At 38.5% G+C, this 19,309-nt stretch overlaps 1 protein-coding gene and 1 pseudogene across 2 annotated transcripts in view; both read left to right on the forward strand.

Annotated features, from left to right (window-relative positions):
* PDZD8 (PDZ domain containing 8) overlaps positions 1-19,309 on the forward strand; it is a 98,277-nt gene that overhangs the window by 14,273 nt on the left and 64,695 nt on the right. For both annotated transcript variants that reach the window (XM_067709278.1, XM_067709279.1), the window contains one exon: positions 14,200-14,325. In XM_067709278.1, coding sequence (XP_067565379.1) covers positions 14,200-14,325 — 126 coding nt within the window. The remainder of the gene's footprint in view (positions 1-14,199; positions 14,326-19,309) is intronic.
* LOC137208387 (gamma-aminobutyric acid receptor subunit alpha-5 pseudogene) lies at positions 2,152-4,262 on the forward strand (annotated as a pseudogene).

Raw genomic sequence — 19,309 nt, forward strand, 5'->3', positions numbered from 1 at the left:
AGGTATAAAGGTGATACCTAAGGTAGGAAAGCGCACTGGCTATTATTAACTTGTTTCCTTGCACTCGCAAGTTTATATCCTCACAAAGCACAACTAGTATAGTGACTGAAATCATGGCCATGGGAAATCTGAAGTCCAAGGAAGACAAACAGCTATAACCTTGAACATCATATGTGGCGAATGCTGAGTCCTGATATGGTTCCTTGTGGAAGGGAAGAAGTTTGCTGTCTGACATGTCTCTAGGAGACCAGCCTTCAAATAAATAAATAGAAAGCTTGATAGGAAATATTTCTAGAGCACTTCCCTGTGCCAGATGCTTTATGTGAACTTCCTTGTCTAATCCTTACAGTAACCCTAACATAGGTGCTAATTATTATCCTACTTTTACAGATGAAGAGACTGAGGCTCTCAGAGTTGAAATAGCTTGCCCAGGGTCTCAAAGCTAATAAGTGTTGGACCTAAAATTCAAAACCAAGCCCTAACTAAATCCTGTGTCCTTAACACTGCTTTAAACTACCATGTCACAAAGAAGCTGAGAAGTGAGGGATGCTAAGTGCTTTAAATTATTTCATGTAATTCTTATAACAGCACTGTGAGGTTGGTGTAATTATTATCCTCCTTCTGCATATGAGGAAACTGAGGCTTAAAGGCAAGAGTTTGCTCCGGGTCATATTGCTACTAAGCAGCAGAATGGGATACCAAGCCAAGCTGTCTGGCTACAGAGTCTGATCTTACCACAGTTCTGTACTACCTGCCTGTTTCCCCTCCTCAGGCAACTCCCTATTTAGTTGGGAGGAGTGGGAGGTGTGGGAGAACTACAGAGAGACAGACATGTAAATGGGGTGATTAGTGGCATAACAGAAGTGTGTATAAAGTGCTTTTAGAACACAGATGGGGAAGCAATGACCAGATGGTGGGGGTGGGGGTAGGGGTGCTGGTTAGAGAGGAGGTGACTCTGAAGGAGAACTTGAATAGTGAAGAGGAGCTTACCGTGTGGGGCTAGTTATGGGATCAGAGTGATTAGCAGGCAGACATGTCTCTCAGGAGAAATAATGTGGCTGTGTTAACCTTGCTAAGTGTGGAGGAGCTTGGTGTATGAATTGTCTTTTTAATGTAATATCAGTTGAAATGTCTACGTAAAATAGATTTGAAATTTAGGTTCATGGTTTACGAATATAGAAAATTAAGAATGTTTCGAACTATTTGTACTTTGTTTTCTTTCTAGTTACGTGTAGTTTTGTATTAGTGTGCCATACTTTGCATAATAATGTGCACCATACAAGTTATGGCTAATAGAGGTTTGTGATGATATTTAAATGCAGCAGGAGAACTCATTATTTAAAGGACCACTGAGGTGCCTCTGAAGAACGTAAACGAAGACACATTTTGAAACGATCACCACTGATTTATCTAGTTTATATATTTGGTTTAGGAGATTTGGGAGCACACTTATGTTTGCTAGTTCCTAATGTGAGAGAGTCAAGACTGTCAGACTGAAAGGCAAAAACCACACAGGACTCCCAATTACCTAATTTATATCTACATGTTCTACTCTCTTCCTTAGGCGGGATGTAGTGACGCTTGTATTCCTGACCATGAAATAAGACTGTAGTCTCTGAGTGCCTGACTTTGATTGGTCTCTCTATTCTTGAATACAGTAAACATATTTGTTGAAGGGATGAGGTGACATTTGAGCTGACTGTTAAGGAATAGTGTAGCTTTAGACATAGGAAGATGGGATGGAAGTTCAGTGTAGGTAGGAGAAATAGCAAAGGAACAGAATCAGGACACTGTATGATATCTTTAGGGATTCAGTAAGGAGCCAGTTTGATGAGACTCAAGCACAGAGAAGGAAGAAAACCAGGATTCGTGTACCTGTTACATGCTGGGAATTCTACAAGGTGCTTCACATGTATGAACTCCTAAATCTTTGTAATAATCCTGTGAGGTAGCGTTTTATTAAAGAAAATAAAAGGCACAGACTTTTGTTTTTGGTTAAGAAAATAGTCTTTTTGCGGGGGGGCGGGGATCTGCACCAGGGCAGAGCGCGGCCTCGGTTGCGGAGCAGAGCCGCAGGGTGGCAGCGGGAGCGCGGGGGGCACCGGGGGCTTACGGCCCGAGAGGACTGGGGAAGTTCGCGCTGGCGGCAGTTCGCGCTGGCGGCATGGGGCGGTGACGCCGCACTGGCCTTCCGCTCCTGCCAGCTGGTTGAGAGCAGGCGGAGGAGGAGGAGGATGCACCTTCGCCAACGGCTTGCCTTCCTGGGCCGGCGCGCAGGCACCTTGCAGAACAAGGAGTAGCTTGCTGACTTTGAACGCGTGGCAAATATTTCAGAAAGCTTCAAGATCAAGGTGGAGAAAGGAACAGTTATTCTTCCAAATTCATCTGCTTCAGCTATTATTCTTATTGGGAATGGACAATGGAATGTTCTCTAGCTTTATCATGATCAAAAGCCTCCTTCTGTTTTGTATTTCCATGAACTTAGCCAGTCACTTTGGCTTTTCACAAATGCCAACCAGTTCTGTAAAAGTTGAAACCAATGACAACATCACAGTATTCACCAGGATCTTGGATGGGCTCCTGGATGGCTACGACAGCAGACTGAGGCCTGGGCTCAGAGAGCGTAGTACTCAGGTGAGAACGGACATCTACGTCACCAACTTCGGCCCAGTGTCTGACACGGAAATGGAATGCACCATAGACATGTTTTTCTGACAAAGCTGGAAAGACGAAAGCCTTCAGTTTAAAGGTCCCATGCAGCGCCTGCCCCTCAACAACCTCCTTGCCAGCAAAATCTGGACTCCAGACACCTTCCTCCACAATGGGAAGAAGTCCATCGCCCACAACATGACCACGCCCAACAAGCTGCTGCGGCTGGAGGATGGCACTCTGCTGTACACCGTGCGCTTGACCATCTCGGCAGAGCGCCCAATGCAGCTTGACTTCCCGATGGAGGCCCATGCCTGCCCTCTGAGATTTGGCAGCTGTGCATATCCTAATTCCGAAGTTGTCTATGTCTGGACCAACGGCACAACCAAGTCGGTGGTGGTGGCAGAAGATGGCTCCAGGCTGAACCAATACCACCTGATGAGGCGGACAGTGGGCACAGAGAACATCAGCACCAGCACAGGTGAATACACAATCATGACGGCTCATTTCCATCTGAAGAGGAAGACCGGGTACTTTGTCATTCTGACCTATCTCCCCTGCGTAATGACTGTGATCTTGTCGCAATTGTCCTTTTGGCTGAACCGAGAATCAGTCCCAGCCGGGACAGTGTTTGGGTTGACCACGGTGCTGACCATGACAACCCTCAGCATCAGTGCCCGGAACTCTCTGCCCAAAGTGGCTTATGCGAAGGCCATGGACTGGTTCATAGCCGTGTGCTACACTTTTGTGTTCTCTGCGCTGATCGAGTTTGCCACCGTCAACTATTTCACAAAGACAGGCCCAGCCTGGGACGGCCAAAAAGCCTTGGAAGCAGCCAAGATCAAGAAAAAGGAGTGTGAACTTACACTAAATAAATCAACAAATGCTTATACTACTGGAAAGATGACCCACCCCCCCAAACATCGCAAAGGAGCAGACCCCTGCAGGGACCTCAAATGCCTCTTCAGCCTCAGTAAAACCTGAAGACAAGACTTCTGAAAACAAAAAGACTTACAACAGCATCAGCAAGAACGACAGAATGTCCCGAATTATATTCCCAGTCCTGTTTGGCACTTTCAGCCTAGTTTACTGGGCAACATATTTGAATAGGAAGCCAGTCATTAAAGGGGCTACCTCTCCAAAATGAGCTGCCATGCTCCCAAACTCCAAGACAGCCATACGTTCAGTGATGGGCACCAAGGAGAGGTTGAGCTTGGGAGACCTCCCTTATTTGGGCACTATCTTTCAGGAAATTTTTGCATATTTAATAATATGTACAAATAATATTGCCTTGATGTTTCTATATATAATGTCAGATGTTTCAAAGATGTCACATTGACAAATCAAGCCACTTTCTGGAAAAACAGGAGACAATGGCTCTGACACTCAGATGCTCAGTATCTTACATTGATAGTTTACAAACAAGTATATTTTTAACTGTTCCAAGTGTTACCTAACAATGTTTTTTATACTTTGAATGTCATTTCATACAAATTTTCCCAGCAAATAAATATTTTAGGAAATACTCCATGATTATTACTTGACCAACTCTCACAAGAAACAAATATCACAAAGAGCACATTTTTCATTGAAAAAGAAACTGGGCATTTATGTACAAAACTAATTACCTTTGATAATTCTTACTGTTCTGAAATTAAAAGTACTGCATGATCTTATGCTAAGAAATAGAATAAACAAATATTTATGCAGACATTTAATAACAGAAATATATGGTACATTAGATTAACAGATACAATGTTTCCCCAAGGAAAAATTTAACTGCTTAAAAAATATTTTTTGTGGGGGAGGTGGGAATGAAACTTACTTCTCTCCCTCCGACTCCCCCCACTAACTGAACAATGATCAAGAAAGAAAAGATCTTAAAAAGTAGTGTGATGACAGTCTTGGCATTTAGCCTGAGCATCCACTGTCTGAAACATTGACCACACCTCACTGCAGCCAGTGTGTAGTGCTTCAGTGGCGAGAAATTGTAAATGAGTTATTTTCCATTTTATTTCCCTGTATGTTATTTCATGATTGACTTATTGCTTTAGCTTCTATATATGAATCTTAAATGTTCATTAAGAAATAAAAAATAAAAAAATAAAGGAAAATAGTCTTTTTAAAGAAGAGGAAACACAATTTTAGAAGTCATAAAATTCTAAGTAATCATTGAAAACCTGAACCAAGCCAGTGGGAAACACAGAAGAAAAGTAGAAGATATATTTTAGCAATATGAAGTTGGGGAAATGGAGGTGGAACTGGTTGGCTGGAGAAAGGGGGAAGTAAAAGGTAACTTCAGGTTTCTTAGAGTCTATGAAATCAGTGGTGCCAGTAAAACAGAGGAGGAGCAAGTTGGAAGAAAAGGTGTTCCATTTACTTTTAAGCATAAATATATGGAATTTATAGAAGCAGTGAGAGCAAATGATGTTGCTAAGGAAAATATAGAAGAGAAAGGAAACAGGAAGAGAGAACCCAAGTTGTTTTAGTATACACAGCAAACTTCTAATTCTCCATTATGGGAAATTTCAAACTTAAGAGTTAAGAATTCAGTGAACCCCATTATATGTAGCCAGACAATCATTAACTTGTGGCCACTTTTGATCATCTGTATCTTCCCACGCTCCCCTCCCTTGATTATTCTGAAACAAATCTCTAGGAGTTGGGACCATAATCTATGTTTGTATGATTCTAAATTTTGTGTTCTTTATACAACACCTTCCCTCCTTGATGAAGCCTCATCCAACCTCTACCTGAATATTTTTAGAGATAGAAGGCATGCAGTGCATTGAGACAGTTGTGTCCTTTTTGACTGGCTCTAATTGTTAGAAAGTTTTCCCTTTTATTGAGTTGAAAACTCTAGCAGATTTATTATTTTGGCAAGGACACAAGAACCCATGCTGAAGTTAAGAGTAGATTTAGACTGCAGAATATTTTTATATTGGGTTTGTAGTAAACCCTTTTTCTCTAAAGATCACAGTGTTTGCAAACGGTTTTACTGCTGCCATGTGATGGAGATGTCACCAGCTGGCATTCAGGGTGCTTATAGAACAGTCTTGAAGAAACATCTTGGAGCAAAAACATATTTTAGATGTTAAAAAAGAGTATCTCAGATCCACATATGAGAAGAAGGCTTGGCGTCTCTTGTAGGTGTAAAATTTTAAATATGTATTTTAAAAATGTTATCAGAGTAACACATATTTTTAAATTAAACATGTTTTTTCTTTTAAACTTTTACTGAAGTGTAACTCACTGCTTAAAAAGTACACTAACTGTAAAAATATAGTTCAATGAATTTTTACAAAATGAACAAAACAGCATTCAGAACAAGGAATAGAATTATTACCAGCATCCAGAAAGTCCCTCATATGCTACACTACCTTCCCTGCTCTGCCTAAGAGTAACTACTATCCTGACTTCTACCACCATTGCTCTGGGTGCGGGGCAGGGAGGTGCCTGTTTCTTAACTGTACATAAATTGAGCCATAGTGTTTACACTCATCGTTTTTCTAGCTTCTTTGACTCAACAGTATGTTTGTGAGATTAATCCATGTTATCGTGTATTGATGTAGTTTGTTTATTATATTTGCTGTGGCGTCTTCCACATGTACCTCAATTTATCCCTTCTATTGTTGATGGACAGTTGGATATTGCTGTTATGAATATTCTTATACGTGTTTTTTGGTGTACATTTATGCATATTTCTATTGGATATCTAGGGTTTCTGGGTCATAGGTTAAGCATCTATCCCTGTGTAGCAGATAATTGCCACACAGTTTTCAAAGTAGTTATGGCACACTAGCAGTTTCACATCCTTTTCAACATTTGATATTATCTGTCTTTTCATTTGAGTTAATGTACATAATTTAAAAATCAAATATAACAGAAGGACTTAGAATTAAAATCAACAATTACTTCCCTAAAGCCTCTACTTTCCTCCCCTAGGTCACACTCTTCAGAAGTAGCCATAAGTACTATTTCTATTTTTAACAACTTTTAAGAGGCAGTGATTAATAACACAGGTTTTGAAGCCAGACTGCTTAGATTCTTTCCTTGGCTTCACTACTTACTAACTGTGTAACCTTGAGCAAGTTATTTAACCTGTGTCTCAATTTCCTCATCTACAAAATAGAGATTAATTATAGTACCTATCCCATAGAATTGTGAGAATTAATAAATATAATGACTTTCATTATGTGGTAAGTACTCAGTAAATGTTAGCTATAGTAATTAATTATGATGTTACCTATATTTTGCTCAACAAAGTCACAGCTGTCTTGATTCAGCGACTTTAGATATTTTCTATTGATTGACTTCCTGCTAAGATAGATGAAGATTTAGCTAAGTGATATCCTCTCTCACCTTCCCTTCTGTCTTTTCCCAATCTAGTTATGTCACTATTTTCAATTCATTCATTGAACTATGTCCTTATTTATATATAATAACATTTATGTTCTGTTCAGACTTAAATATTCCTTTATTGAAATATTTATGTTATTGTTAGGTCTATACAATTTTTTTTTATTGCAGAGCTGCCTAATATGCAAGTTTATGCTTCCTTTTCTATATTCCAGTTTCAGAATCTTTGTGCCATTAAAGCACTATGGTCCTAGAGTCAAGTTTGAATTCTTTTTTATTCTCTTACCAAGTTGCCTTAACCAAATCTTCAAGATTTAATTGAAAAATGAACCTCTTCTCATGTCTTCTGCCTCTTCGATTCATTCCCTATTTCCTGGAGATCTCCTTCTTGGAGTTTTCATCACCTTCCCCAAATTGGACTTCTCTCTTGGTTTGCCAGACCTCTGTCATCTGGGTTTAGGACATCATTGCCTTCTTGACTTGGATCCAGTATTTTCTGGATCACTTTCTTCTTTCTTGCTTTAGGCCCTCATTTTGCTGGCATATATCTTCATGTAACTTTTTAATAAAGTATGCAGTCTGCAGCAAGGCTCTTTGCTCTCTCTGAACCTGTTGTGTGAAATGGGGAAATGATTTGCAATGTGCCTCACCATGTTATTGTGAGTGAGGATCAAGCACAGTAATATATGTGAAACCATGACCATCCTTGTCAGATAACTTCAGACCAGCTTTAGAGCATGTATTCCAGCAGAAAACAGGTCGGTAATCAAATCAGCCTCAGGAACTGGCTCCAGAGTTATGGGCAGAGTTATGAGTTCTTTTATGGGCAAATTGTATCCCCCAAAATGTTGAAGCCCTAACCCTCCATGTAACTGTATTTGAGGTTATAGGACCTTTAAGGAGGTAATTTAAGTTAAATGAGGTCGTAAGGATGGAGCTCTAATCCAGTAGGGCTGGTGCCCTTAAAAGAAAAGGAAGAGATACCAGGAGTATGTGTGCAGAGAAAAAAGTCATGAGAGGATACAGCAAGAAGGTGGTTGTCTGTAAGCAAGGAGAGAGGTTTTACCAGAAACCAGCCCTCTTGGCACCTTGATCTTAGACTTCCACTGTGAGAAAATAAGTTTCTGTTTTTTAAGCCACCCAGTCTGTGGTATTCTGTTGTGGCAGTGCTAGGAAACTAGGTTCCAATTTTGGCTCCAGTGTATAGTGTTTGTTAGACCTCTAGGACTGTTTCGTTATGTATGGTGTGCTAATGCCTGGTTTGGGGGGATTAAGTGAGCAAATAAATGCTTTATACAGTCAGTACCTGGTATGGTAGCCATTCAGCAAATCTTTGTTTTTCATAAGCCTTAAAAGGGGCTTTAAGTTATTTTAATGGAGCTGTGTCATTTATGGTTTTGTTTCTTTAATCAGATAATTCTAACTAAACATTTACATACCAAAGCAATGACAAGAGCAATTATCTCTGGGTAACTGGGTTAAGTTTTTTTTAAAGTAGCTTTATTGAGATATAATTCGTACTCCATATAATTCACCTATTTAAACCTACAATTCAGTGGTTTTTAGTACATTCACAGATATATTACAACTATCACCACAGTCATTTTAGAACATTTTTATCACCTCAAAAACAAAACCCCATACCCTCCACCCATCATCCTCCTAGCCCATCTACCACCCCCAACCCTAAGTAACCACTGATTACTTTCTGTCTCTATAGATTTCTCTATTCTGGATTTTCATATGAATGAAATCACATAATTTGTGGCTTGGGGGCTTACTAGCTACCTACCTCCATTTGGATATTTTTTCTGCTCTTCTCTGTCTTCTCCCCTCCCCTCCTGCTGGCACTCCCTTTATGTGTATGTTGGTATACTTAATGGTATCATTTCTCTAAGGCTCAGTTTATTTTTCTTCATTTTTTTCCTCTGTTCTTTGGCTTACATAACCTCTGTTGCTCTGTCTTTGAATTCACTACTTTTTTTTTCTTTTGACAGTTCATATCTACTATACAGAACCCTTTTTGTGAACTTCAAAATTGCATTGTACTTTTTTTAAAATTTTATTTATTTTTTGGCCACTTTGGGTCTTTGTTGCTGCACGCGGGCTTTCTCTAGTTGCGGTGAGTGGGTGCTACTTTTCGTTGTGATGCGCAGACTTCTCATTGTGGTGGCTTCTCTTGTTGCAGAGCACGGGCTCTAGGCGCGCAGGCTTCAGTAGTTGTGGTGCACGGGCTCAGTAGTTGTGGCACACGGGCTTAGTTGCTCCTTAGCATGTGGGATCTTCCCGGATCAGGGATCGAACCTGTGTCCCCTGCGTTGGCAGGTGGATTCTTAACCACTGTGCCCCAGGGAAGTCCCTATTGTATTTTTCAACTCCAGAATTTCCACTTGCTTTTTTAAAAAATTATTCTTATATCTATTGATATTATATATTTGATGTGACATTGTCATAACACCGCCCTTTACTCCTTTAATCATGCTTTAAAAATTTTTTTGTGAACATGTTTGTAAGGGCTTATTTTGAAGTCTTTTTCTGTTAAGTCCAATACCTGGTCACTTTAACTGGCAGTTTGTGTTGACTGCTTTCTTTCTGCTTTAGGGATCATGCTTTCCTGTTTCTTTATATGCCTCATAATTTTTGTTGGAAACCAAATACTTTAGATAATATATTGTAGTAACTCTGGATACTGGTCCCCCTCTCCCAGGATTTATTATTTATTTATTTGTGTTTTAGTGATTTGCCTGGATTATTTTAGTGGAGTGTTAAATCTCTGACATTGTGCCTTTTGTTTTCAACAATGCCCTGGGACATTGTTCTACACACAAATCCAATCAAAGTGTGGGAAGAGTTTAGGAGCTGTTTTATGTCCTGCCTTTCCCTCTCCTTCTCCCTCAGCAAAATCTTTGAGCCAGGGCTCTGGAGCTAGGGTTGGAAACAATGGCAAGCTTCTCTGTGAGTGACACCCCCACTCTAGCTGTTGGACCCTAGATGGAGGTGGGATGAGGGGTGGTAGCAGCCTGAGGTTCTCTTGGCTTGCCTCTCTTGGCGTAGAACCACTGTTTCATGAGCCAGGGCAAGGACTATCAAGGCCTCAGTATTCTTAGTGTGCTATGCCCAAGGTAGTCTCTGTTTCTCAAGTGGGAACTCAGTCAAAGAAAGGAGCTCCCAACTTCTTGACCATTCTCTCCCAGAACTTAGCCTAGTAATAGGTGGTCGAGGGCCAGATGAGAAACATTGATGCCCTGCACTTAACCAGGAAGAAGGCCCTCTGACAGGGTGCTGGGGAAGTGAGGCAGCCTGTGTTCTTCGCTTCAGCAGTCCAGAGTGGAATCTCTTCCCTGCTGAGCAATCTTGGCTCCAACACCACAGACTCTCACCTTTCTTACCATATTTCTGTAGGTTTTCTTGAATGGAAGTTTCTTGTTTGCCCTTAGGACCATTTCCAGAGGCTTTAATATTTGTTTTAATAATTTCACCAGCTTCACTGGGAACAGGTCAGTGGAGTGTCTCATGCTGTCATTATAAAAGTCCATCTTCCCAGGTTGGTTTTTAAAGTTTTCTACAAGAGGAAGTACAGATAGCTTGTAAAAGAAGGTTTGAGTGAGGGGAAAAGAAAGGGAACTTGAGTGCGAAAACAGTGACATTTTTAAGTTGATAGGTTCACAGGAGATATAGGCTAATGAAGGAAGGATTTTGTGGTATGATGGGAATATAAAAGGAAGGGATAGAAGTAGCCTACTTCATTGTTTGGATTCCTTTATGAGTTTGGGCTATTTAAAGACTTGGACTAAAAGTTTTGAAAACCAAGTGTTCTTGGTGAATGTGTGGTTTCTGTTTAGTAGCTTGCTGAACAAATAGCTTTTGTTTTGTTTTATTGACATATAGTTGATTTACAATGTTGTGTTAATTACTGCTGTACAGCAGAGTGACTCAGAGTGACTCTTTTCCATTATGGTTTATCACAGGATACTGAATATAGTTCCCTGTGCTATACAGTAAGACCTTGTTGTTTATCCATTCTATATATAAAAACTTACATCTGCTAACCCCAACCTCCAACTCCATACCTCCCCCAACCCTCTCCCCCTTGACAACCACCAGTCTGTTCTCTATGTCCATGGTTCTGGTTCTGTTTCATAGATAGGTTCATTTGTGTCATATTTTAGATTCCACATATAAGTTATATCATATGGTATCTGTCTTTCTCTTTCTGACATACTTCAGTTAGTATGATAATTTCTAGTTGCATCCCTCTAGTTGCCATTGCTGCAAATGGCATTACTTTGTTCTTTTTTATGGCTTTTTTATGGCTGAGTAGTATTCCATTATATATATTTAGCACATCTTCTTTATCCATCCATTCGTCTGTCAATGGACATTTAGGTTGTTTCCACGTCTTGGCTATTGTGAATAGTGCTACTATGAACATAAGGGTGCATGTATTTTTTTGAATTATAGTTTTGTCTGGATATATGCCCAAGAGTGGGATTGCTGGATCATATGGTAATTCTATTTTTAGTTTTCTGAGGAACCTCCATACTGTTTCCCACAGTGACTGTGCACCAACTTACATTCCCATCAACAGGGTGGGAGGGTTCCCTTTTCTCCATAACCTCCCCAGCATTTGTTACTTGTAGACTTTTTAATGATGGTCATTCTGACCAGTGTGAGGTGGTACCTAATTGTAATTTTGATTTGCATTTCTCTAATAATTAGCGATGTTGAGCATCTTTTCATATGCCTATTGGCCATCTGTATTTCTTCTTTGGAGAAATGTCTCTTTAGAACTTTTGCCCATTTTTCGATTGGGCTGTTTTCGTTGTTGTTGTTGAGTTGTATGAGCTGTTTGTAAATTTTAGAAATTAAGCCCTTGTGGGTCGCATCGTTTGCAAATGTTTTCTTCCATTCTATAGGTTGTCTTTTTGTTTTGTTTATGGTTTCCTTTGCTGTGCAAAAGCTTGTAAGTTTGGTTAGGTCCCATTTGTTTATTTTCACTTTTATTTCTATTGCCTTGGAAGACTGACCTATGAAACATTGGTACGATTTATGTCGGAGAGTGTTTTGCCTGTGTTCTCTTCTAGGAGTTTTATGGTATCATGTCTTATGTTTAAGTCTTTAAGCCATTTTGAATTTACTTTTGTGTATGGTGAGAGGGTGTTGAACAAGTAGCTCTATCCCACTGTTTAGTGTGTTATTTTAAAATGGAATACATTTTTTCTGATTCTAGTTTATTTTTGTGCCTAAATCCTTTTAGCATCCCCCCTAGAAGCATTAATAAACCCAAATTAGACTTTACTATTTACAACATTGAAGTCACACACCTGTGAGAAATTTTTTAATCAAATTTTAACTTTATACTTGACAAGAAAATTTGATTCATAGAGCAGCTGTGATTTAGCAAACTTGGATTATTATATTCAAGGTTGCTAGTGTATGTAGTGCTTTTTGTGATTTTTTTTTAATAGAGTGACAGTTATATGTTCTTCAGGAGCCATAAGGGTTGTTTATTAAAAACACTCAGCTACAACATCGTATTAACATAATAAATGTAGTTTCTTTTTTTTCTCTCAAAAATTTGGTGCCAGTCTGTCTGAATCAAATGATTTCAATGGAAATTAGGAAACTAAAGGGGCTTTCTGTTTTCCATCTGTTTTCAGAAGCAAGAGAAAAGCACTGAGCATTGTCTGTATACCTCCTTATCTTTCCCTAAGAATTTTTTCTTTAATCCTGTTCATTGGGAAACTGTAAAATAGTATTTCTCCCTCTCTATCACTATCTTTCAGTATAAATTGTTGTGGGCTATTCATATTTTCTAAATGTTTGTTTCATTTTTTTATGTTGGATTTTTATAAATCAAATCAATACATACTTCAGTCCCGATAGTGTGTGAGGGGTAAAGATAATTGTGAAACCAGGTCACATTTGAGACTTCAAGGCATAAGTGCCCAGCAGTTTAAATGACTGCAAGGTAAAGAAGAGTGAAAGCAGTGCGTGTGGTCTGCTGTGATGTAGGACCTCAAGCTGATTATAGAAAGTGTTTAGGGTTTGGGTAGGCTTTGAGGAATAGGGAAAACCTCCAGTTGGTACAAAAGGCTTGAAAGCAGGAATATGCATGGCATCTTCTGGGTACATGAGGTGACTACACTTCCTGGATTGGAAGGTTTCTAATAAGGAAAAATACCATTGGAAAGATTAATTGTGGTAGACCTTGAATATGAAACCAAGAACTTTTGACTATCGTTTATACTGTGTGTGGTTAGTGAGAAGGCATTAAAGCTTTTGAGCAGACAAATGTCATGTCTAGTGACAGTGTGTAGGGTTAGTTTAAAACTATAGGCCCTCAAGCCCAATTTTCTCATTTTCTTTGTCCTTTACTTTAATGGAGGAGTATGAATTATGTTTCAAATTAAAGTTTTTAAAGCTTACAGTTTATAACTCACCACAAGCTTCTACATAAAACCCAAGAGTATTAACAATGAGCACATAAAGACCTGAATAATTCATAGGTATCTGAAGTGTTACGTAGTCAACTAGTCAAACTAGCTTGAATTCTGGTTATGCCACTCACTGTGTAATGTTGAACAAATTCTTTAACCTTTCTAACCCTCACTCCTTTCATCTGGAGTGGGAAGCTAATCATATTGCCCACTCAGGATTTTGAGCATTGAATAAGATATAAAGCATGTAAAGCTCTTAGCACACTGCCTGGCAGATAGTAAACATCTCTCATAAATACCTTTGCTGCTGTTAATTGTTGTTGTTATTATTATTATTTATCATTATCTAGTACTAATCGCTATCCAATTTTATTGTTTCCATGGAAGACTGCATTCTGAATTTTGATCTTTTACAGTAGGAACACTTTTCCCATCTGGTCCAGAAAGAACCTCTCTCCTGTCCCACCCAAGTTTCAGGGCCCACTGGTGGCTTCTAGATTTTCTTTTCCTTTGTTCTGGGTGTCCTGCCTTGTCAATGAGGGCATGCCAAAAAAACAGGAAGTCTGGGTCCCACCAAGAAGGCACTGTTTGCTGCCAGTTATGGGGAAGTGTGGTAAGCTCTGGTTTTATAGGGCACATGCAGCATTAGATGTTTGTTTTGTGTTGTTTTCCTACAGGTAGGTTTTGTTATTACGCTTTAAAGTGTGGTGTTTATTATTCAGAAATTTAGACTTATCTTTACTTTTGTCAGGTTTAAGCCGTTTTTCCCATTCCAAACCTTGCAAGAATTCGAAGAAGATGATGAAGAGCATATCCATATACAACAATGGGCACTTACGGAAGGCCGCCTTAAAGTTACATTGTTAGAATGTAGCAGGTATGTTCTTTGTTTTGTCATTACTACATTATAGGAAAGAAAGTACACTGAAAATGTACTTGAGCAGTATTTGTGTTTATTCCCCGCTGTGTTAATTTATATTGTATTATCTGTAAATTCTTTAATTGTAAATTTCATAAAAGTAGTGCTTTCCCACTTATAAAAAATACAAACTATATTTTAGAAAGCATTCTAATGGTGGGGGTGATCATTTATCCTGCAGTAATTTCCAAACTTTTTAGATACAGAATGCTCTGTTGGCATATTTCTTACTACCTATTAGAAAGCTGTTCATAGCATAACAGTTTTGAGAACTGTTTTTGATAATTGGAAATACCCTGGAAAGTTGCAAAATCAGACTTGTAAACTCCTGTGATTCTTAAAATTTTAGAGCTGGAAGGGAATCTCAGAAGTAATCTTGCCCAGCCTCTTTACTTTTCCAGCCCCATAGTCTAAGCTGTGTTCATACTTTGCTTGAACTACTTACTACATTAGCCTCCTTACTTATCTCCTGACACGGATTACCATTGTGACAACCAGAATGAGCTTTTCAAAATGCATATCTGATTGTCACTTTCCTACTTAAAATTCTCTAATGGCTTCCCCATTCCTTTTAGAATATAGACCCAAATCTTTTTCATGGCTTGCATGCCCCTCTTTACCTCTCTAGTTTCTTTCTCCACCCAGCCCCTCACTCACAGTGCTTCAGCCACATAGGCCTTCCTAAGAGAAGAGGTTGGCAAACTTTTTCTCTGAAGGGCCAGATAGTAAATATTTTAGGTTTTGTGATTCACATGGTTTCTGTTGCAACTACTCAACTCTGCCTTGTAGTGTGAAAGCAGTCATAGATAGACAACAGGTAAATGAATGGGCATGGCATGGCTGTGTGCCCGTAAAACTTTATTATATGAATTTTATAATTTTTATGTGTCATAAAGTTCTTTTGATTTGTTTTTTTCAGCCATTTAAAAATGTGAAAACCTTTGGTAGCCCACAAGCCTTATAAAAACAAGCAGTGGACTGGATTTGGCCCATGGGCTGTAGTTTGCCATTCCCTGCCTTAGATATTTTAACGTACCAAGCTCCTGTGTTGACTCTCCACTGTTCTCCTGGCTGAAGGCCCTACCCCATCTTCTGTTCCTTGAGACTAGCCTTTCTTGCTTCACCTTAAAAACTGCCTCCTTACTGTGTCTCCTGATCATTCCAACTACAAATACACTATCCTTATTGCTACATTTCTGTGACCACTTATTTGTTGCTTAATCACTCTATTTTTATTTTCAGCCCATAATAAAAAATAAGTGCTTGAATCCAGAGGTTTTATTTTATACCAAATATACCTGTATCCTTGCTAATAGGTTAATTTTGAGTATACTAGTAATATGCTAAATATTTTTTTAAGTCTTGGAGTGAATCAATATTGTGTACGATTATGTCAGAAAGTCTAGTTTAAAGGGAATTCTTTTATCAAAGAAAGACTGAATATGCTGTAAATTTTGTAAAAAGGGACTGCAATGTACAGTAAAATGATATATACAATAAAAATACGGCTCTACGTAAGTCTGAATTTGAAGTAGCTAAGCCAATACGCTATGGTAAGCATAAGTATTAAATCTCTCCTGTCTAAAATCTAATTATAATTTACAATTATATAAATTATATAAATATCTAATTATAATTATAAATATCTAATTATAATTTGGGCTTATATTATCATTTGGAAGGATGTTTATCAAGTGGCCTGTGTCTGAAGAAATTCTGGACTGATACTTTCTTTCAGTGAATTTTCTTATCGATTCACAGGCATCAAAATCATACCATTGGATTACCTTTTCCAAAATAATCATAGCAACTTCTAAACATTTGAAAGGCAGCTTTGTAAAAAATTTCTTGACTCTCCTGTTGTTAATTCCTACCTACCTATTCACCCGCCTATCCCCAAACTTGCAAAGATAGCCTTGAAGAAGATTCATTGATTGATTCATTGAACAGATATTTAATGCAGTGTATATGATGTGTAATCGGTACTGTGCTAGGAACTTTAAAAAACTAGTTCTTTTGTCTTGGTGTTGCTGATGGGATTATGGATTAATTATATGTCTGTTGTTTGCGGCTTTTTTTTTTTTTTTTTTTTTTTTTTTTGCGGTACGCGGGCTTCTCACTGTTGTGGCCTCTCCCGTTGCGGGGCACAGGCTCCGGACCCGCAGGCTCAGTGGCCATGGCTCACGGGCCTAGCCGCTCCGCGGCATGTGGGATCTTCCCGGACCGGGGCACGAACCCGCGTCCCCTGCATCGGCAGGCGGACTCTCAACCACTGCGCCACCAGGAAGCCCCCTGTTTGCGGCTTTTTAACCACTTGCTATTGCTGTCTCCTTTGCTCACCATTCTCTTGCTTTATTTGAGATACTGCTCACTTAAAACCTTGGGTCAGCCTTGAACCCAAGACTGCATGAAGGCATTGAGAGAGTGTAGTCAGGCATTATTTAGGTCATGTTGAATTGAGATAAATAATACAAAGAAAAACATTACAATTTATGAAGTATATGTATCCTATTTTATTTTAATAAGGAAGTGTATAATGAATCTCTGAAAGAATATACAAGAAACCAATAAAAATTTTTATGGGGAAAAGGTTGAAGGAACTGAGTTAATGATGATGGACAGGGGTGAAGGTGAGAGCCAAACTTTTCACTACAACCTTTTTTATACTGTTTGATTTTTGTGACTGTATCACCTTGTCAAAAAATATAAAAATAAAGACCAGTATTTCTGGAGAGTTGAAGGAGAAAGCATGGACAGTAGTTCATGTTCTTATGTTAGTCCTTGTAGGCCAGCACCTTTCCCAGGTGACAGCTTAATCTTGGGAACAAGCACACTATCTCAATAGTGTTTTAGTCACTATCTTTATAAACCCAACCATGTAAAGTTACTTAGTGTTGTGGTGCTATGTGTTATTCACACAGTTTAAGGATCACTTAAAATTGTTAATGAAGGAGAGAATAAATTACTAATTACTACTTTCAACTCATTCCTGCTTTTTTATTCTTCTCATATTCTTATTAAAATCTTTCTTACATTGTTGTTTTTCTTCTGAGCATTTTTGTTAGTAGAAAAAAAAGAACTCTCAATTCATATAGATTACAAGTTTGTAAGATTCAAACTAAAGAGGAGATACTACTGTAATCTAAGTATTTTCATTTTTCCTGCTTCTGAATATAAATTCATCTTGTGGGGTTTATTGTAATCTCTAAAACAGAAAGAAAGGGACACTCTAGAGAAAATGGAAGAACAAATAACAGTGCCCCCTTTTTTGGAGGAAGGACAAAAAAATGCTTATCATTTATTTCAGTTTTGGAAATTTAAGGCTTAAGACCTCTTGAGATATTTTTACCGTGACAACTTCACTTAGTGATATGAGAAGATTTGAAACAAATAGAGGAAAGTTTTAGAATGATCAAATTTTTAAGAGCACATAAACCAATTAAGATTAGAACATTTCCATAGACCACTTGTATATATATAACGTTGTTTTGAATTAGCTTACTGTCACGAGTTGAAGTTTCTTGAGTTCTTAGCCTTTAGGCATACATATTCACATTTCTCCTGCTTGAGCGAGCACTATTTAAACATGTCCAGGTTGTTATAATGTCATTGTTATAGTTTTAGCTTAATATTCTTATAAATGTTTATTTTTTAAGCTTTTTATTTTTTTAATAGATCTTTATTGGAGTATAATTGCTTCACAATACTGTGTTAGTTTCTCTTGTACACCAGAGTGAATTAGCCATATGCGTACATATGTCCCCATATCCTCTCCCTCTTGAGCCTCCCTCCCATCCTCCCTATCCCAATCCTCTAGGTCATTGCAGAGCACCGAGCTGATCTCCCTGTGCTACGCTGCTGCTTCCCACTAGCTAACCATTTTACATTCGGTAGTGTATATATGTCGATGCTACTCTCACTTCGCCCCAGCTTCCCCCTCCCACCCCGGGTCCTCAGGTCCATTCTCTGTGTCTACATCTTTCTTCCTGCCCTGCAACTAGGTTCATCAGAGCCTTTTTTTTTTTTAGATTCCATGTATATGCGTTAGCATACGGTATTAGTTTTTCTCTTTCTGACTTACTTCACTCTGTATGAGAGACTCTGGATCCATCCACCTCACTACAAATAACTCAATTTTGTTTCTTTTTATGGCTAATATTCCATTGTATATATGTGCCACATCTTCTTATTCCATTCATCTGTCAGTGGACACTTAGGTTGCTTCCATTTCCTGGCTATTGTAAATAGTGCTGCAGTGAACATTGTGGTACATGACTCTTTTTGAATTATGGTTTTCTCAGGGTATATGCCCAGTAGTGGGATTGCTGGGTTATTTGGTAGTTCTATTTGTAGTTTTTTAAGGAAGCTTCATACTGTTTTCCATAGTGGTTGTATCAATTTGCATCCCCACCAACAGTGCAGGAGGGTTCCCTTTTCACCACACCCTCTCCAGAATTTATTGTTTCTAGATTTTTGGATGATGGCCATTCTGACCGGTGTGAGATGATATCTCATTGTAGTTCTGATTTGCATTTCTCTAATGATTAATGATGTTAAGCATTCTTTGATGTGTTTGTTGGCAATCTGTATATCTTCTTTGGAGAAATGTCTATTTAGGTCTTCTGCCCATTTTTTAATTGGATTGTTTGTTCTTTTGATATTGAGCTCCATAAGCTGTTTGTATACTTTGGAGATTAATCCTTTGTGTGTTGTTTCATTTGCAAATATTTTCTCCCATTCTGAGGGTTGTCTTTTTGTCTTGTTTATGGTTTCCTTTGCTGTGCAAAAGCTTTTAAGTTTAATTAAGTCCCATTTGTTTATTTTTGTTTCCATTACTCTGAAAGGTGGGTCAAAAAAGATCTTGCTGTATTTTATGTCAAAGAGTGTTTTTCCTGTGTTTTCCTCTAAGAATTTTATAGTGTCTAGTCTTTCATTTAGGTCT

Source organism: Pseudorca crassidens, chromosome 16 (assembly GCF_039906515.1).
Source record: "Pseudorca crassidens isolate mPseCra1 chromosome 16, mPseCra1.hap1, whole genome shotgun sequence".
NCBI lineage: Eukaryota > Metazoa > Chordata > Mammalia > Artiodactyla > Delphinidae > Pseudorca > Pseudorca crassidens.